The 18,590-nt window shown below is 52.1% G+C and overlaps 1 protein-coding gene across 4 annotated transcripts in view; it reads right to left on the bottom strand.

Moving 5' to 3' along the window:
- Positions 1-136: 136 nt before the first annotated feature.
- The window catches only part of PLEKHG4 (pleckstrin homology and RhoGEF domain containing G4), an 89,885-nt gene continuing 71,431 nt past the window's right edge, over positions 137-18,590 (bottom strand). Inside the window, exons 14-24 of one of the 4 annotated variants that reach the window (XM_064459178.1) lie at positions 10,516-11,465; positions 8,988-9,237; positions 8,171-8,260; positions 7,612-7,836; positions 6,516-6,686; positions 5,861-6,038; positions 5,126-5,242; positions 4,772-5,038; positions 3,980-4,176; positions 3,338-3,421; positions 137-2,050 (exon numbers count right to left, since the gene is read on the bottom strand). In XM_064459178.1, coding sequence (XP_064315248.1) covers positions 3,380-3,421; positions 3,980-4,176; positions 4,772-5,038; positions 5,126-5,242; positions 5,861-6,038; positions 6,516-6,686; positions 7,612-7,836; positions 8,171-8,260; positions 8,988-9,237; positions 10,516-11,465 — 2,487 coding nt within the window. In that variant the 3' untranslated portion in view covers positions 137-2,050; positions 3,338-3,379. Of the gene's footprint in view, positions 4,177-4,771; positions 5,039-5,125; positions 5,243-5,860; positions 6,039-6,515; positions 6,687-7,611; positions 7,837-8,170; positions 8,261-8,987; positions 9,238-10,515; positions 11,466-18,590 lie in introns of all 4 variants that reach the window. The other 3 variants (XM_064459180.1, XM_064459177.1, XM_064459176.1) reach the window with 3 other exon arrangements.

An 18,590-nucleotide genomic window follows, 5' to 3' on the forward strand; every position in this document is an offset into this window, starting at 1 on the left:
TCTGATTAAAAATAACATAATTTCAGTCTCCCACCAGTATTTTGAGTATTTGGATGCCCCAGGCAAAACAATGTGCCTGTTTCCTCTTCTGCAGCCCAGCCTCCCAAGCTGAAATCAAGATACAACCCGAACAAGGTTCATATAAAGAAAATAACCTTTATTAGACAAATCAATCAAACCCTGAAAAAACAGTGTCAGGTAAACATTACTAAAGGGTTTTCCAGCAATGCAGAAACCTTTGAAACGGAGAAATTCAGGAAGTTTTATGTTCCTCTTGTTGCATTAGTAAGTTCTCTCCCTCCTATGACACCAGCCAGTGCTGCCTTGGAAGCCCAAAAAATCTTGCATTAACTGAGCAAATATTTTAAAATAGTAATTTCTAAAATCTTCCCTGTGCAACTGTTTCCCACACAATTTTGTACAAAGGTGTCAAACTGTTCTCTTTGCTGTCTAAAAAAACCCCAACGTTTAAAAAACATCCAGCTTATTAAAAACAAACAAGAGGTTTATGTACAGTACAGCAATTTCCAGTGGGGAAAAGAGAGGGTCTATACCTTGAGAGTAACTCTGGTGGCTGAGGTTTAATGTTGGAGACCACAGCACTCCGTCACAGGAGGCAGCTCCTCTGTCCCAGCAGCGATGGGGAGAAAACCACAGTTAAATAAATTACTGCTCCATCTTCTTCCTCAGGCTACACGTGCCACCACTGCTCTCCCACCCGGGGGCGCCCAATTTATAGCACTTCATAAAGCAGGAGTAAAGAGGAGCTTGGCAGCAAGTAACTGCAGTTTCCAAAAATGTTGATTTTCATTTCCTCTGAGAAGAGGGAGAAGGTGTCCCAGCCCCGTAGTGAGCTGTGATGTTACTCCTGACTAGGCAGCCTTGGAACACAGGGCACATTTGTCCTCCAGTTACACTGTGTGACTTCAAACACCACCTGTTTACGGTTCAGCACTATAATCAACCCACTATACTCAAAACCTGTTGGTCTCAGATGCCATCACCTTCCAAAGCTCCTCAGACAAGCCGGGACCAGAGAGAGGGGCTGAGACAGAGGCAAAGGAAGCAGCCAGTCCCTGTCCCCCCAAACCCTGGGGGCACAGCCAGGACGCCCCGTGCGACTGGAACCAGCAGGGGGCGAGACCTGCCACCATGACAGCAGCGACGTGGGGTAAAGGGCTTGGATTAGAGCCAGGAAATCTAGTGATTTGTGCCTTCTGACCGCCCGCCAGCCAGCTCCCTCCTTGGCACTCCTAGTGACATCTCTGCTGGCTGCTCAGGGCTCCCTGCTCCGCCTTGGCCTTCCCACTGGCATCAGGGAAGTCTCCACATGCTGCCACCTGGGATCTTCCCCCTCTCCCGAGAACGAACTCAGGTTGTACAGTTAGTGCAGAAATTGCACAGGGAGACTGGAAGTGCTGATGGATGGTTAAGACAGAGAGAAGCTCAGCATTGAGGCAGTGGAAGAATTATCTGAAGAAATAATTGACTATAACAACGAAATTGCTTTTATTAAAACAGAAGTGTTAAGCCAGGAAAATAAATTATTGCTATGACAGACATATTTAGAACATAAGGAAGGACATTAAATCTGGAGCTCCAGGTCAATATAACCCTGAAACAGAAAGTTACACTACTCTTAAATACCTCAGTTTCTCTTCATGCCCTTCCAAAAACTTTATAAAATGTGCAGCTTAGAGAATAGTAACAGAGTCACTTGTAACAAAAATCTGTACAGCTCATAGCTTTAAAAATAATACTTTTTTTTCTTGTTTGCCTTTTTTCCCCCCCCAACCTGCTATGTTACTTATTACTCATAAATACAGGGCTAACAAGTTTTGAACGCCCAAGGTCCCATCCAACACCAAAGCTATTATGTGTCATTGACAGAAACCGTCCCGGGACTTCCCCCAGGCACAGGTCAGGTTTTTGGACTGTTTGAAAGAGCCTGATTATGTGTTTTAAAAAAAATATCTTCATAGGTGAAGACTGTCTCCTCCTGCAGGTCAGAGGCCTGGGGTCTTCAGCGAGTTTGAAATGGCACTCAAACCTGGAACACAGCACCGTGCAATGGTTAGGCCAGCTGCACTCCTGGGAAGCGGCAGGAGCCCACAGGTCCCTCTGTCCTGGCCAGCAGCCATTTTGCAACACACTTGAAAACCACGATTTGTCAGAGCTGCATTTCCGTTGGGAAAGAACATTTTTACTGGAAGGGCCTGGCAGGAGAAGTGAGGCTCTTCCCCCCATGCAGAGGGCTGCCTCTGCACCTCAGGACTCACCCAAAGGCTAAGTGTGCTGCTGTCCAAGCAGCAGCGGGCCGGGCCGGGCCGGCAAACCCCGATGCTTCTGTGGCCACTTCAAAGGTCTTGTCTGTGACCCTTCCCCCCTTCCTCCCAGCGCAGAAGGGGCTCTGAATCTTAAATTTTAACCCTGGCCGGTTCTGTTTAGCTAGTTCTAAACGCCTGCACCTACAGATCACAAGCCGTGGGCCCACATGCTTGTAATGCCCCCATGGTGCCAAAGCTACGAGCCATCTGCCACCCTGTGCCTTGACCACTAACACCCTAATCCCACCTCTCCCATGTTCCTGCCACTTTGCTCCCTGTGAAAAAGGAGGCTCAGTCCTGAGGATGGAGAAGAAAAGATTGAGCCAAAAGCAGGCTGCGTGGGGCGCAACATAACTCTCCAAGGGCTGCCACCCACACGTAGGAAGCCCTGCTTGGCTGTGTGTCTTGCCAGGGCTCATCCTTCCTGAGATTAACAGTGATTTCCTCACAGACGAGGCATCCTCCAGAAATCAGCAAGTACAGGAGCAACATCTGGCAGCGCCCTGAGGACACCCTGACCATAACCAGGAGGTTCCTCTGCCTGGAGATGTGTGGTTTCCTTCGGAGGTTCAAAGGAAACTGTGGGATAAATCCAGCTTGGGAGAATATCATGGATTCCCTGAGGCAGTTTGGAGGGACTAAGAGCAGGATTTTGGCAAACAGCCACAAGAAACAGATTAGTGGTTAGACAGCTGGGCAGCATTTGGAGGGAAGAAGCTCATCTGAATGCTGGTGATGGGGTGGTGGTCAAGCCTCTACTACCCAAGAGTGATTTTCCTTGTTTTGCTTCTGCTCCTTCAAACCAGGGAGGCACTAGACCAGCTGTTTAAGGTGAGGGCTCTGTGGGAGCTGGTCTTCTCTAACCCGATGAATCAGAGCCTCAGACTGGTAAGGAACGTGTGCAGAAAACTTCTCACCAAGAGGCAGAGGGGGAAGTTCTAACTCAGCGCTACTGACAAATCTGACCAGCACTCAGAGCTGCTGGAAAATCCCTCTCAGGGGCTACTTACAACAACTCCACTTCCTTAGGCAGTATACGTGTGCAGAGAGGCTCACACTACTGTCGAGGGACTTATGGTGACCTGGCCTGCTTTCTGCAGAGGAGAGAAGCCAGCATTAGTACAGGATTAGATGACAACAGCATCAGGACACAATCTAGTGGGAAGGGAAGCACCTGAGAACTCTCAGGAACACGAGAGGAGACACAGTGGCATCTCAGAGTGACAGGCACCCGCTCCTCCATCTCATCGCTCCCCCAAAAAGGCCCAAATCTCCCAGGAAAGGAGCCTAGCAGCATCTGCAGCAAAGCTCCATCCATCCCAGGAGGTAACACATGTACCCCAGCCTGTGCCAGCATTAAAGCTCCTGCGTGTGCAGCATCCCCTCCTGGTGCAGCCTCCAGCACCGCAGGTCCTTTCCAGTGCATCGCCTTGGGGATCTTGGCCACCGCAGGGGAGGCTCTTACAACAGAGGGACTTTCACCTGCCCCGGAGGCGGCAAGTCTCCGCAAGAGGAAAAGGTCACTTCCCCACAGTGACTCCTAGCCCAAAAGCAGCATCTTCAGTCCCCCCACAAGGGGCAGTGGCTTGAACTGGGGAGGCAGTTGAAGGAACAGGCAAAGTGAAGAGAGTATTTTGGCCGCTTGCACTTACTGCAGAAATGTACTGGCTGTTTGTGAACCTGGGTTTCTCCTCCATTGCAGAGCTGTGTTGTGAGCCTAGGGGCATGTAGAGGGGTGAGCCCACATCTTCACAGAAGCTCTCCTGTGGGATGCTGGAGACGCAGCCACTGTCAGAGCCGCTGGAGCCGCTGCCTGACATGCAGTGCGATGACTCTGAGCTCTCTGTTGCTGAGGGAAAAGAGGAAGGTCACTCCGATGACCATGAATTTGCCCTACATGACCTGTGCCATATACACTTGATAATGTACCTCTTTGCAGAGCCACTGGCCACACAGGCCCACAGATAAGCTACACTCCTGTTGGGGCCTCTTTAAAGCCATAGGCAACAAAACAACTCAAGGAAGTGTAGCAAATGATGCTGGAGATTGGTATAGACTGGCCAGTAAAGTTCACACAGGGGAAGCCAAGGGGTCACTGGACCAGGGTGGCAAGAGCAAGGGGCAGAGTGCCTTGTACCAGAAGAGCAGGCAGGCAGAGACACGAGCAGTGGTCTCCAAGGCCACAGAAGCCCCAGTGACTGGCACCAAGCCTACCACTGGGATGGTTGCAGACTGGTGACCTCTGCCTCTGAGCTAACTGTGCCCATGAAAGGTGAGACAGAGCTGGTGTGGAAGGGCAGGGCCCTCCTTGCCCAAGTTTGGCTCTGGGGCAGGGACTGCCATGACCCCCGGTGAGCCTGGTCTGGCCACACGGCGCAGAGCAAGGTGTGGGGATGAGCCCCCACATCCCAGGGCGCGCTGCAGAGCAACAGGCTCGTACGTACTCAGTGACGGCTGGCTGCTCGTCTCGTGCTCCAGCTCATCTTCCTCGATGCAGGTGCCGATGTCGAAGGGGCGGCTGGGGGCCAGGACGCCTGGCAGCAGAGCTTGGTCCAGGTACATGTGGAGGTTGAGAGGCCCCAGCAAGGAGGAGGAAGAGGAAGGGCTGTATGCAGTGGGGGTGCTGCCAGCGGAGAGCTGCACCTGCGTTCTCTTGTACGGGTTCGAATGGTCAAACAGAGACACTGCGATTGATGCTCTTGTCCTGGCGCCTGCCAGAGAACAGACCAAAAAAAGCCCTGAGCACCAGTCCTGCCTAGCTCACGTGGAGCAAGGGCGCAGGCACGGCTGGCACTCACCTCTGCCTTTCATGATGTAATCAATAGCACGGTCATTGATAGCTGCCTCGCTGGGTTTGATATCCAGGAACGGCTTGTTGCCCACACCCATGGAGACCATCTCCTGCATACGAATTTCTGGAGGGGAAGAGACCCACAGCCACACCATGAGGTTGCTCCAATCTGCCCCACGGGTGCTATGTGGCCCCAGGCTAGAGCACTCCTGGGCCAGGCTGCTCTTGAACTACTGAGATTAGATCTCTCCTCCCCTTGCTCCCCAGTCCTGAGGAGTCTCCACGGGCAAGCGATCATGCCCTGCTCTGGCCAAGTAGCTCAGTGCCATGCCACCTACAAGAGTCCTGTCAAGCGGAAGCATGGGGCAGAAAAGAGGGACTCAGCCAGACAGCTGCCACTCCAGTAGTGGTCTAGATCGTGGGGAGAGCAGTGAGCCTTTCAGGAGCACAGCCTATGCTCACAGGGCGGGGAATCCAGTGCTAATATCTCCCATTTCTCTCCCAAAATCCAGGTGGGTGTGTATAGTCATACAGAGCATGGACTGGTCAAGTTCCCTGGGGATGAGGGGCAGGGAAGGGAAATGCCCAGCCAAGCCCAGCACATGCTCCTGAGGCTGCATGCTGGCACACAGCTGCTTCCTGCACAGAACTGCCTGGTAACAGGTTCCAAACCTATGACAGCACAAGCTGAACAGGGCTCCCACACCTTTTGCGGCACAGATGCCCTGGGAAGGAATCACACCTTTATTGCGGGCTGCCTGCTGCCACAGGATCTTGGCAATGTCACTGGTCCAGGCCTGCTTAGTCTCAGCTGAGCTGGCCTGGAGGATGTAGGTGTCGCTGGACTTTCGCCTTCGGAACCAGATCTCAAAGCGCAGGCCACTGTCTCCAGAGTTCTCGGTCAGACCGATGTCTGCAGTCTGCCAGAAGGAAGGGCAAAGCATCAACTGGGGCTCCACCAGGAGCAGAAAGGGTAAACTCTGCCTGCATCCCATGCCAGAGCTACCCCCAGCTTGGCAGACCCAACGGGAAGGAGCCTGAGGGTCTGGACAGGAGCAGGTACAATATGGACACAGCTGAGCAGAGACAGCCCAGGCAATTCCTGGTGCTTCATCCAGAGTCAGCACCACCTCCTTGCCACCCCCGCCCGCCCTGCTTTTCCCTCACATTCTGCATCTTTCTGAAGACCTTGGCCCCACATCTCATAGCAGAGAGGTGGCCCAGGCATTAACACGTGAAGTATCCCCTTCTGGCTTGGAAAAGGCTTAGCAGTGGTGGGAGCAGCTTTTCTGCTGAAGGTACTCCTGCTCCCACCCCCCATTTCAGAGCCACATGTCCCTGGGGAAATCAGCCATGGACACCTCCTGCACAAGAGGTAGCTTCAGGACTGCCCTTACCTTGAAGGAGCGCTTGTAGATATACACATCAAAGCCACCCTCGATCCTCTTGGGCTTGCTGAACAGGATCAGGTCCTCAAAGAGGAAGACATGTCGCTGGCATTTCCTACGGCCCAGCCAGATGGTGAACTCATCCTGCCGCACCAGCTGCCCCTGCTCCTTCAGGTTCACCTAGACACAGGGAACATCCTGGTTAAGACCCCAGCATGATCAGCTCCAGACAACCGCAGACCTGGACGTGCAGAGCAGGGTCCCATATGGCTGCGGCCCAAGTGGTGAAGAAGTGGCAGCTACCTGTCATGTTAGGAGGGCTCTTAAAGAGATAGCTGCATGGTGCTGCTAAAGGCCACATCAGGCTGAAACAAGTGGTCCAGAGCTCAGGGGAGAGCTGCATCCCTCTCCTAGGCATCGCACAGAGATGACCCTCTGCAGATCTGTGACAAACCTCTGGCATAGCAACTAGAGGCAGCAGCCACAGCATTATTTTAGAGGGAAGAAGAGTGCTGAAGAGGAAAGGAGTCTCATCATATTGCCAGGAGCACATCTGGGTCAGGAGGCCAGTCTCTCAGTTCTTCCTGTCCCAGATCCATCTTTCTCCACCCTGAGCCCTGTGGTTTCTCCTCCTCCAGTGCTGCACTTCACATGCTTCTCTTTCAAGTCCCACCGAGCTGATTTTGGCCTACCCCTGGCATCAGCATCAGCTTGAATTCCTTCTTGCAAACTGCCTGACCCTCTTATCACCACATCAAAAGAGATGGAAGGGCCCAAGGCAGCCTGCAGGACGCCACCTGCAAGGGCTGCCAGGCTGCCTCATGTCACCAGTAAGCAACTGGGAGCATATTTATGACAAGCAGCTCACTCAGCCCAAGTAACAGCATCCACGCTGTCTGTCCTAGCGGATCAATGAGACCTCCAATCCCTGCTGCTCCCTTGCCCTGTGCCTCAGCAGTCATGCTATGCTGTGCTGGCAGACAGCACCCTGATCGCTGTGGGAATTTGCGGGGAGGCTCACCATACGATCCAAAGACCCCAAGTCTAGAGAAGGGGAAGAAGTATGGCTCTGCCCTCCCGGGCAGGGGGGGACACTGGAACGTACATCACAGTCACGGATGGCATCCATGGCCAGCAGGTCATTTCCGTGCCGGAGCTGAAACTTCACCATCTCCTCAGCCGCACGGAGGTAGCCCAGCTCCTGCTCTTGCGCCTCACTGCACTCCTTGATCAGGTCCTTCAGGAGCAGGGCGTATTTGCTCATCCGCTGGATGGGTTTCAGCAGGTAGGAGGCCAGGTCCATCTTATCCCCAAGCTGCACCTGCTTGAACTGAGAAACGTAGCAGAGAGTAAAGTCACCAGCTTCCTGTGGAGAGCCCCGTGCCCCCAGGCAGGCACTGACAACCACAGCTTTCCTAACTGGGGTGCTCTGTTCGCTCTGCAGGGAAATGCAGGGCCATAGGGCCAATGCTGGTGTGTGCTGGGCTCCTTTCCAAAGCACTCACTGCACCTCTGCCTGTCCCCCCACATACACTGGCGCAGAGAGCTCTGCCAGGAAAGCAGAGGTTGTGTTGAGCATGCCTCAAGCAGGACAGTTGGGCTTGTTTAAACAGATCAGTGACCCAAACACCAAGAGCAATCATGATGTAGGTAGTGGAATTTACCTTGAAGAAGGTATTCCCATGGCTGGCCAGCAGCGAGTCTGACTTTGGCTTGTTCTTGCTGTACAATGCATACATCCCAAACTGGTCTTTCTGCAAAAAGAGATCCCCACATGAGACCAACACACACCCAGGACAGTGACAGCCACACCTGGGGGTTGGTTACTTTAGTACTTCAGCCTCTCCAGGCTGCACCAAAGCCTCCTGCTGCATGAAGAACGACTTTGCTTCAAGTTTATTAGAAGCCAGGGAATGGTCTTATCTTCCTGCTCTTACAGTAGCTAGGACTTCTTAATCCATTGTCCTGCTACATCTCGCCCCTTACATAACCCCAACAGACTCCATTCACCTGGTAGCAGCAAACATGCATGAGGCAGCTGAGCTTAAGACCGATGCCACATGTTTCTCCCTATCAGCCCTTTTCAACAAGAGCAGCAGGCCTGCACCCCTCCACTCCTTAAAGTCCTTCTGCACTGACACCACAGACAGAAGACAGGGTAAGGGATAGCCCTGCAGAAGCAGGTGGGTTTTAAGGAGCAGAAATTTTCCTTCCCTGGCAATGTCTCTCGGTAGCAAAGAACAACAGAAAAGGCAAAGAGCATCTCCTGCTGCTTAGCCTTGCAGAGCCATCCCAGTCCAATCTATCATTTGAGCTTGCAGGGGTCAAACCAACCCAGAACAGGGTAGTCCTCCCACTCCCAAAGAGCCACAGCGCACTAACACGCAGGCAAGCAGCCAAATATATAGGCACTGCTGGGCCTAGGAGCCAAGCATGTGTGCAGAGGAGCCCAATCCCAGAGGGAAGGTGCTGATGCCTTACGTGTCGGAGGAAGCAGTGGCTGACCCGCAGTGGGTGGTTGCAGCAGCTCTCAAGCTCTCGCAGGAAGTACTGGCTGTGGAAGTCATAGAGTTTCTCCAGGTTCCCAAAAATGACGCTGCGCTTCCCACGCAGGTCCTGGGGGAGGTCGAGGCGCTCCATCTCAGGGAAGTAGCTATCGATGATGTAGCAAAGCGACCTCACGTATTCCCGCTCTGTGGTTACCATCTCATCAATGATGTGCCGCAGCTTGCTGGAATAGGAAACCTTGAAGGGACCCAGACTGCAGCAGGGCTGCAGCAGTCTAAGAGTGCTTGCAAAGCACTGGGCTATACCTAGAGAAGCTCTCCCTAAGACCCAATGCAGAAATGAGATTATCCCTTAGCACCATCCAAGCTCAGATTCCTAACTACCTGTGACAGACCTGACCCAGAGCACTGACAAGGCCCGTGGCTGATCCAAGGAACTCTGTTGGGTTTTCTGTTCAGGAAGGGTGAGCCCCAGGTTGGCTGTGGTCCTGAGCCAACCTCAGCAGGACACACACCCCTGGTCCCACCAAGCCCCTGCTCTGGACTCAACAGGCTGCTCCGCAAATGCCTGTCCTCCCAAAACAACAGGGAAAGCAGAAGTCATGATAAGTTCTATGAGGAGGAGTCAGCTGCCGACTGGATGCTGTGGGAGGCAATGTTGACCCTGAGAGAACATGAGCTCTGGACCCAGGTGCTGTTGGGCTTGTCCCAGTAAAAATAAGAGCGGGAAACAAACCTTTTACCGCTTCACCAACAAACAGTTCCTAGCACTGGTTGCTCCACACATCTCTGACAGCATGACTCTTAGGTTTCCACTGAGAGGCAGTGCAGCACCAAACATAACTACCCCAATGTGTGCATGTCTTCCCTGCCTCTCAGCTCTCCCCAAGCCAACTCCTCTGGCTGTTCAGAAGACAGAACGGCAGGACTGCCTCAGCACCCATGGATGGGAAGGCTGCTGCATCGCTCCCTTGAGAAGCCTCCCATCTGTGTGTTCATCCCCTGCCATGAGCTTTCTTGACACACGCTAGGATATCAGAGGCCCCTTCATTTCTGTGTCCCCCGCCATCCTACCCAGAGCAGAAGCAGTGGAGGAGCTCTGTGGTCCCCTCCCACATCCAGCACTCATTTCTCATCCCTGCCACTCCCCCCCTTTTTTTTTTTTTTTTTTTTTTTTATATCTTGTCCCTTGAGAGCAGCTGAAAGACCTGTCTGGTAACAACCTTTCAAGAACAGCTCACATCCCTGGGTTCTGCATAGCCTAGGCACATTGCAGCATGACAACAAAGTTAAGCAGAGATCCTCAAGGATAGAAAAGAGAACAAAAGCCAGCTGTTGATCACCTAGAGATCTCAGCCTCAAAAGGCAAATACACCTCCACCTGTCATCTGTCTGCCCTGTACCCACTGCAAAGTAACTGTCACTGCAGAGCTCTTCACATCTTTGCTGGCTGCCTTTTCACCACCCTGAAGACTGGAGCACTGGGTATCACAGCCACTTACCTGCCCCAGCTCTTGGCTTCTGACACGGAGAGGCAGCCCCTCTGTCCCTCCAGCAGGCAGTCCGCAGCCCAGCTGTGAGCTGCTTGCTGTCGCAGCGCGAAAGTCCTGTCCACCAGCTCAGTGCTGCTCACCTCCAGTCCCTTAATAAAGACGCCGGTGTTGCCATATCTGGCCGGCTCACTCAGTGTCCTCTGGCAGCCTGACCACAGGCTCTCACCGCAGGGGAGGTCAAAGCTTTGGGCCTTCCGGAGTACCCTCCTGGGAGGTGGCTTCCCAGAGGCTGGCGTGGAAGTGCAGGATGGCTTCACCTCCAGGGTTTCTAATATGCTCTCCAGGTTTGGCTTTTCTTCAGGCAACTTTGGACTCTGGGAGGCCTCGCTGGCAAAGGAAACTCTGCTTGAGTGAGGACCAGGGCTAAGAGCAGCTTGGCAGGCAAATTCTTCCCCAGCACTGACATCGCCAGGGCAGCTCACGGAGGGCAAGGCAGCTTTCTCCTTAGTCCATGCCGAAGAGCGGTTGGGCCTGCTGCAGCAGTAGGATGCACTGCAAGTCCTGTCCCAGTGGGACCCAGAGGTGGCCCCCTCAGAGTGCCTCCGGTGGGACAGACCACCAGCCTCGCTGCTGGCCCAGGACTGCTCCCCCGCAGCTGGTTTATGGTCTGACAGCAGAGACCTCCTTGTTCTCAAGGCTGCTTCGAGTTTCTTTTCAAAAACCAGCTTGGTCTCCTGACATTTGGACCATGCAAATTTCCACTGCTTGAGTCCCTTGTCACTCTTCAGCTCACAGGCCAGCTCCTTCATCTCCTGGAACCGGGCATCGCTGATGTCCGGGTGCTGCCCCTTGTAACTCTCCAGGCACTTGATCACACCTGCACAGTGTTCGGAAGAGCTGCAGTCCTCCATGCTGATGCAGGCAAGGTGTCGCATCCCTTCCAAGGCCCACTCATATGCCTGCAGAGAGCGAGAACAAAACACAACAGCCAGTCAGAGGGATTTGGGGAAGAATAACCCTAATTCGGTGCCTAAAGCCCAAGACAAGAGAAAGGATCAGTGTGTGGCCACCACAGTTCCTTGAGTGTGAAAGGAGGTGGGGCTGCTATTGTCAATGGAGCTTAACAATTCAGCAAAACAAACAGCTCCTTATGCAGAGGCTTCAGCTGTGCTGGCTGCTCTGCCACAGCTCCACCTCCCCGCCAGGTCCCTGTGACACTGGGCACCCACTCTGCTGGGCACATTTGTCTTCACTGGGCAGGGGGGCCCAGGAGGAGCTGTTGCCAAGACCGCAGGAATTCACACCTCAGTGTGGCCCTTGTCAGTATAAAATCTGGAACTTGCCCTCCTCCTTTGCCCAGCCATTCTCACCATTACCACACAGGACGAGGTTGAGGGGGCATCAATAAGCTGCAGGGAACGGGACTGCTGTTCCCCATGCCGTTTCCCCAGAACTGACAGCACTTAGAGGCCTGTAGCTCGATCAGAGCACAGCTCTGTGGATCACCCCAAGTGCTCTGACCCATACTTGCAGCAAGAATCTGAGACTGTGCAAGCCCAGTTGCAGCTTGTGTATTTTCTGTGCCTGTTGGCACCCGTGTGGTGTGCTGTGGCCTGCCTACCTGCCTGGCTTTGATTGCAAGCGCACTACATGTTTGTGCTGGTTACTCGAATACCAAGCTCAGCAGTTTATTTCTAAAGCTCCAGGAATGCTGGAAGCAGTTTCACGGGGCTTAACTTTAGCAGTGGTGCATATGCTGGCCTTGCTAAAACAGCTTTGCTGTATCAGTCAAACGAGGAGCAGGACAAAATGTGGTCCAACGTGATGGACGCAAGGTAAGAGCGTCTTACCGCCACCACAGGAAAGGGGCTAATGAAGGACCATGCGCTGAGACCTGTCTGTCATTGATAAAAGTGAGAGGAAAGGCAAACATCTGAGTTAATTGGGCTCATAAGCCATCACTTGCTCTATAAAGCAGGGGTGATGATAAGGTTTAACTTACTAGCAGTGAATAAGATGTGACCGGCTACCATAGGCCTGGCCAGGGAACTTTCCTGCTCATCAGTGAAAACAAAGTTATTTGTTAAAATCAGATGCACAAGGCAGGCAAAACGTCCAGGACAGGCCTCCCTAGCACCTTCTACTAACTGCCCAAGACACTGGGTGTGTGGAAACACTGCAGGCTGCCCCTGAAGTGAACCAGACCATCTCTAGCACTTGACCTGTCAGGCCCTATGTACCTGCTATGTTTCTGCAGAGAAGCAACACTCATGCTTAGCACCAGCAGAAAAATGACAAGCTTTAGACCATTTTCCACCAGCTGAACAGCCTTACTGTGACAGTCTTCATTCAGAGAGCTTAAAGCACTTATTTTTTATGCAGAATAGAGCCTTTGACACTAAGAAAATCCACCCAAGATTTATGCAGGCATGGAGCAGACACTTCATTCCCATCAGGGATGTGGCGGTCAAACAGACCAGGTGCCAGGCTCCTCTCTGTTGGTGACAGAGGCAGATAGGGCAGGAGGTGATTCATTCAGGTGCCTACCCCCTGGATGGGGACAGTGATAAGAGCCAAGTACTGCTGCTTGTACAAGCTGAATGCCAGCACATGAAGGGTAGCCTGCAGACTGAGCAGAGTCATTCCAGGGACAGCTGCCACAGGAACTCCCACAGCCATCCCCATTGCTCTTTTGAGCTGCAGCTGCACAGCCTGCGTGCAGGCAGCCCCATTACTCATGCGGAGCAAGAAGCTGCTTCAGAAACACTAGCAGCTGCTTAGGGAAAACGCTTCTTGAACAGCATTATGCAACCACAGTACAGGACAACCAAAAAAGCAGCAGTCCCCTCTCCTTCCATCACCCTGCACAGCGCAGCAACAAGCCCCTGACCTGCCTCTCTCTTGATCCAAGCTTTATGCTCTAGACTTGCTGCTGGGGGCTAGGAAGAGCATGCAGAGGCAGACGACATGCCAGACCCTGGTAAGAATCTGCATTTAATCCTTGATGCAGACGATCTTTTATTCCCCGGAGGCAGAAGCACATCAAGGTGAGGTGAAAGGCCGAGTGGAGCAGAGCCCAACAGATCCACATGGCAGTGACAGGTGGCCTATTTTGCTGTTTCTTTGAGCTGCTCCCTCCAGCTGTACACAGACCAACACCAGCCCCTTCCAGCTCTGCCCTGAGCAAGGGCTGTGGAGGTCAGCGGGTGATCCTGACTGAAGGCTGCATGCTGGCTCCCTTTCACTCACTGCTAGGAAAAGCTAAGCTCAAAAGGCACACGGGGCTCTGAAAGAGGGTGCCGAAAGCAATGCATGCAGGAGAGACACAGTCAGCAGGCTAGCCTGGCCTTTACAGCAGCCAGTTGGGAAGGCAGCCACCCTGTGAAGGCCTTCTCTGAGGCTAGGGACCTCAATTCCATGCACAGATGAGGGGGTGTGGGGAGAGAGAGAAAAAGAAGAGAGGCTTCTTTTATTTCTAGGAAACTCCACAGATCTGCATGGGGCCACAGTGAGGAAGAATCAGGGCTGTAAACCACACAGGGAGGCAGCCCCGCCACCTCTCATCTTCATACGGTATCTGGCTGTTCTTGGCGAGGACTCCAAGGGCTGCACAGAAATTACTCTAAATCTCGACGGTGTTTCTTCCATCCCCAGTGCCTGTTGCAGGCCAGTGAATAGCTCAGCTTTGTTCCATTCACAATGGGAGCAGGCCTCCACACCCTGTGACTTGCTTGGTAACATACTAAGTGGCCACCAAGGCTTTCTCCAGCCACATCATCCGGTTCAACTGCCCCTTTTAGCACATGAAATGGCAGCCCTCTCCAGGGGCTAAGCATGCCCTGGCACCCAGGAGTGAACAGCCTCATGCAGGCAGGTCCAGTAAGGTTACAATCCATGCTCAGACAAGCCAGGATACTGCCCTCCAGCCGTGGGGCTTGTAGGGAGCAGGCAGCCCTACCGCTTCTCTGCAAAGCTGCAAGAGCTGCTCATATATAAGAGGAGGCATCTGTGTGCAGGGAGCTGAATCTTCCCAACCGTGTCTGGAACCAGGCAGGAAGGAGCCTGTACCTCAGCTTTTGATCTTTACAGACCAGGTCGTTACTGAAACTCTCAATTACAGGATTAAAGACAAATGTGCTTCCTGCATACACTGGGCTGACCTATCCAGCAGCTGTGTGCACGGTCAGCAACAGGTTGGTCCTGCCAGGCTGCCTTGGGGGAGGCAGGGACTTCTGGGGCCCTGCCATGCTGTAAGGAAAAGCCAGGGACTTCACTAAAGCATGGTGCAACCCTCAACCCCATCTCCCTGCGCTGGTCCCTGCTCATCTCACCATGGGCAAGGCTTGCAATGCATCAACAGAAACTCCTGGAGACCGTTGTCTTTGGCACCTCTGAAGTGCCACCTGCAAATACAGGCCAAGAGAAGCTGCTTGGCCCTGGCTCAGGGCACATTGCTAGCACTGCATAGAAAGCCTTCCAGGGGTCCCAGAATCTCACCTGAGCCACCACTCAGATATTACACCTCCCCAACCCAAACCTATCACAAACCCACCAGATTCGTCTCATATTCAAGGTCCAGTGATCTCTAAGACACCTTCTGGGTAGCCAAGACAGGAGACAGACACTGTGCATCTGCAGACATAAAACAGAAGGAGCAATTTCAAGGGGGCCTGCCTTTGTCCAAACCTTCTCTTTAATTTCTTCCTGTGCTGAGACAATGGATATAACTGTATTTCTCTTGTCACGTAGAAAACTGGGTGTCTGAATAGGCAGAGGTAGATGGAGTAGGCAGATTGCAAACCCTCCAACTTTCTGCAGAAGAAAAATGCACCTAGGTGGGTGACTAACTCTGCTGCTACAAGGTTTCCTTTTGAATCTGAGGTGACTGCACAGGGGAGCTGAGATAGGCGTGATGAAAAGCCAAGATATTGATCCTGATGGGAGCAACAATACAGGCAGGGACGCAATACAGCTGTGGCTAATACGACTGAAGCACAGGCCAAGCCCCCCATCCTTCTGCAGTGATGTCCTACGACTGCAAGCCCCCTGATCCCTTGCTTTCCACAACACAGAGAGAGGAAAGCAGCACAACAGCTGGGAACATTGCCAAGGACAGTGAAAAAGAAACCAACATAATCAAACAAGCCCTGATCCAGCACGCATGCAGCTCCTGTACGCAAGCTGTGCTCCACTCTGCTGTTTGTTATTGAGACACAACTAATCACACGTCTTTGTGGCAAGAAACAACTGCACAACTCCCCATTTAACAAGACCTCCTCTCACCACCGCTATGTTCATTCTAAGTGCCTTTAACCTGAGCCGTGAGTTTGGAGAGCAAGATAAGGTTGGCTTGCAGCAAAGGAGACAGAACTGGCACAGCCAGAAAAGGTCAAAGCATCATAGGTACAGTTGTGAACTGAACCAAGCACTTCCCAAGAGCTATACACGGTGCCATGTAGGCACTGACTCCTGGCAGCTGCCTTGCTCTGCCGGCAGCCCGAGGTCTTGGCACTGAACCCCGCAGGGCTGAGACTCCGGTCACAGCAAGAGTGACAGGGCACTTACCAGAACTCAAGTCCAAAGTGAATGCTGCTCTCTTGCACAAAAAAAAAAAAATGCCTGCTCCCAGGTGTGCTCCTCTCATTACTGATGCTCATTTGGGCTTATTCCCTCAAAAGTCTAACATGGGTTTAGGCTGCTTCAGGAACCGACTCCTGCTCACATCGATGTGTCCCTTGTCACAGGCTGCTGCACACACACTGTTAGCAGGCTCCTGTGGCTGGAGACTGCCTTGTATGCCAACAGCTCAGAAAGACCACAATTAAAAAGCCATTTTACATCGAAATATATTGAAAACAAAATTATCCAGGCTAAAACCTTACTGTCAAAAAAGCTGTCAGCTGGCAAACAGTGACAAGCCTGTTTCTCTGCTAACTCAGAGACCAAGGAGCTATAGCAGAAAGTGGTCAGCTCACTCCTTCCTTGGATGTGCTCTGGGCTTTCCTCAGGCTCCCACCCACCAATACTAACAGTGCCCATGAAGGAAGGGGGAGGGGGAGAGCAAGACTTCAGGACCTGCAGATGTCCCCCCCAGCAATTTGATTTATCAGTTAAAAGTAGAGCTCATCCTACCTTCTTATCTGTTCAGAGGGGATCCATACCCTGTCAGTGCCCAGCCCTGTGCAGTACATTACCATCCCCTATGGCTGGACTGAGACAGGGCCACTGCTTCAGTGCATCATCTCAGCTCCGGCTATTCACAAGCAAATGCTGCTAGCCTAAATACCAGATTGAGGAGCCCTGGTAACCAGAGACAAGGCAGAGGGGGAAAGGGGCCATGCTTCACATGAGAACTACTGAAGTGTGCAGACAACACCCCGACTGGGTGCAGGCCAGATCCCCTTTCTTTCACAGGACAAAAAAACAGGGAGAGAAAACATCCCAACTGATCCCAAATTGAAACAAAATTCAATGCAAGCCATGACGCAAGAGCTTGGGAGAAAACAGTGATCCTTCCTAGAGATCACGATCCATTTTCCACATCTCTAAAAGCCAAAGCCCCTGCTCACTTCTAGCAAGATTTGTCGCTCTGCAAGCAGGCAGCTGCACTTTGGACATACAAGTAACCATGTCATTTCAGAGCATAAGCATTTCAGCAAAGCCACCAAGTTGGATGTAATCTCCTCTACACAGAGGTTTGCTGTGACTCTCTTCCCCACCCTGTAGCATTTGACTTTTCCAAACTGCATTTGAAGCCCTGCCTGGGATTCATTAGCAGCAGAAACCAAACTAATCAAAACCATGTCCTACATGGGATGTAGCTGGTACAAGCTCAGCTTTAAACAACAAGGACTCACCCTCTTGAAATAAAAAGCTAAACCATTTCTGAGTTGCTTTGTAGCTCACAGTGCCTCTCCTCCTCCCTCCAAGGGAGGACAGACCACTAAAATCACCAGTTCACCTAAAACTAGCTGCTAATGAAAACAAACTTTAAATCCTGTATTTGCATTTGTGTCTGTTACCAAGTGCTAGAATGCTGTACAAACACTGCAGGAGGGCAAAGGATGAGGGACGAGTGCATACAAACTCCTTGGATTTAAACATAAGACAAAAACAGGTAGATACCCACAGCTGGGCAGGAAGAAAAAACAAGGGGTCAGAGAAGCAACACCAGGCACGGTTGGTCTGCGCACACCGAAGCCTAAGCACCATTAAAGGGTGCTTGTTAGAGCAACATACTTGGAAATCCTTTTGCAGCAGCAGTCTGGGTGAACACAAAGAGAGCTCAAAAATCCCTTAATTTCCCCTCTGGGCAGCCAGGCTTAACAAGTCCAGGACAGCCTAATTACAGGAGAATATAATTAGAAAAAATAGGATTGCAGATGATTTCTGCTCTCTTGACGACTGCACGAGGACCCAAAGGGCAAATGTGGCTTGTTGTGCTGGAGCTGGCGTGCAGGACGCGTGCTTGCCCTTCTTTTCGCTAACTGCTGCAACTGCCAAGCAACACCTAGGGTAGCACCATTAGGAACAGGCTGACTCCACTGATGAATCACAACAAGCCACAATAATCCCTGCTTCGGTACAATTCAGAGCCTCCACAGAGCAGCCTGTGCCAGTTTCACTGTATGTCTATATACAGACACACACGTATGTTTATATAACACACATATGTATGTATATGCATATGTATGTATAAAATGACTGCCTAGGAAGCTGGGCAGCAATTGTCTAAGATTTGCCCTCCCCACAGCCTCCACTGCTCTGCAGCTGAAGAAAACCTGCCAAGAGCCAATGATGTGCGATTTCCCCTCTGTTTTTCCTTTTTGCTCCACAGCACCTCATGACTTTGCAGCCTTGGGTAGATTCTGCACTGATTTTTCTCCCCCTATTTTTCTGTCCAGCCAAGGGGATTTTATCAACATCTAAAAGCTCCTGAGTCCAGAGGACCAGGGGCTAAGTATCCTCCCAGTAAAATCAGAACCTTTAATGTTTGCCTTTGCTGCAAACCAGCCTTTTCAAGTTTGAGGCACTGCCCATCTTTTCATCCGCTTTGCGCACTCAAGCAAAGCTTTGTTTGTCAA

Source organism: Phalacrocorax carbo, chromosome 8 (assembly GCF_963921805.1).
Source record: "Phalacrocorax carbo chromosome 8, bPhaCar2.1, whole genome shotgun sequence".
Lineage (NCBI taxonomy): Eukaryota > Metazoa > Chordata > Aves > Suliformes > Phalacrocoracidae > Phalacrocorax > Phalacrocorax carbo.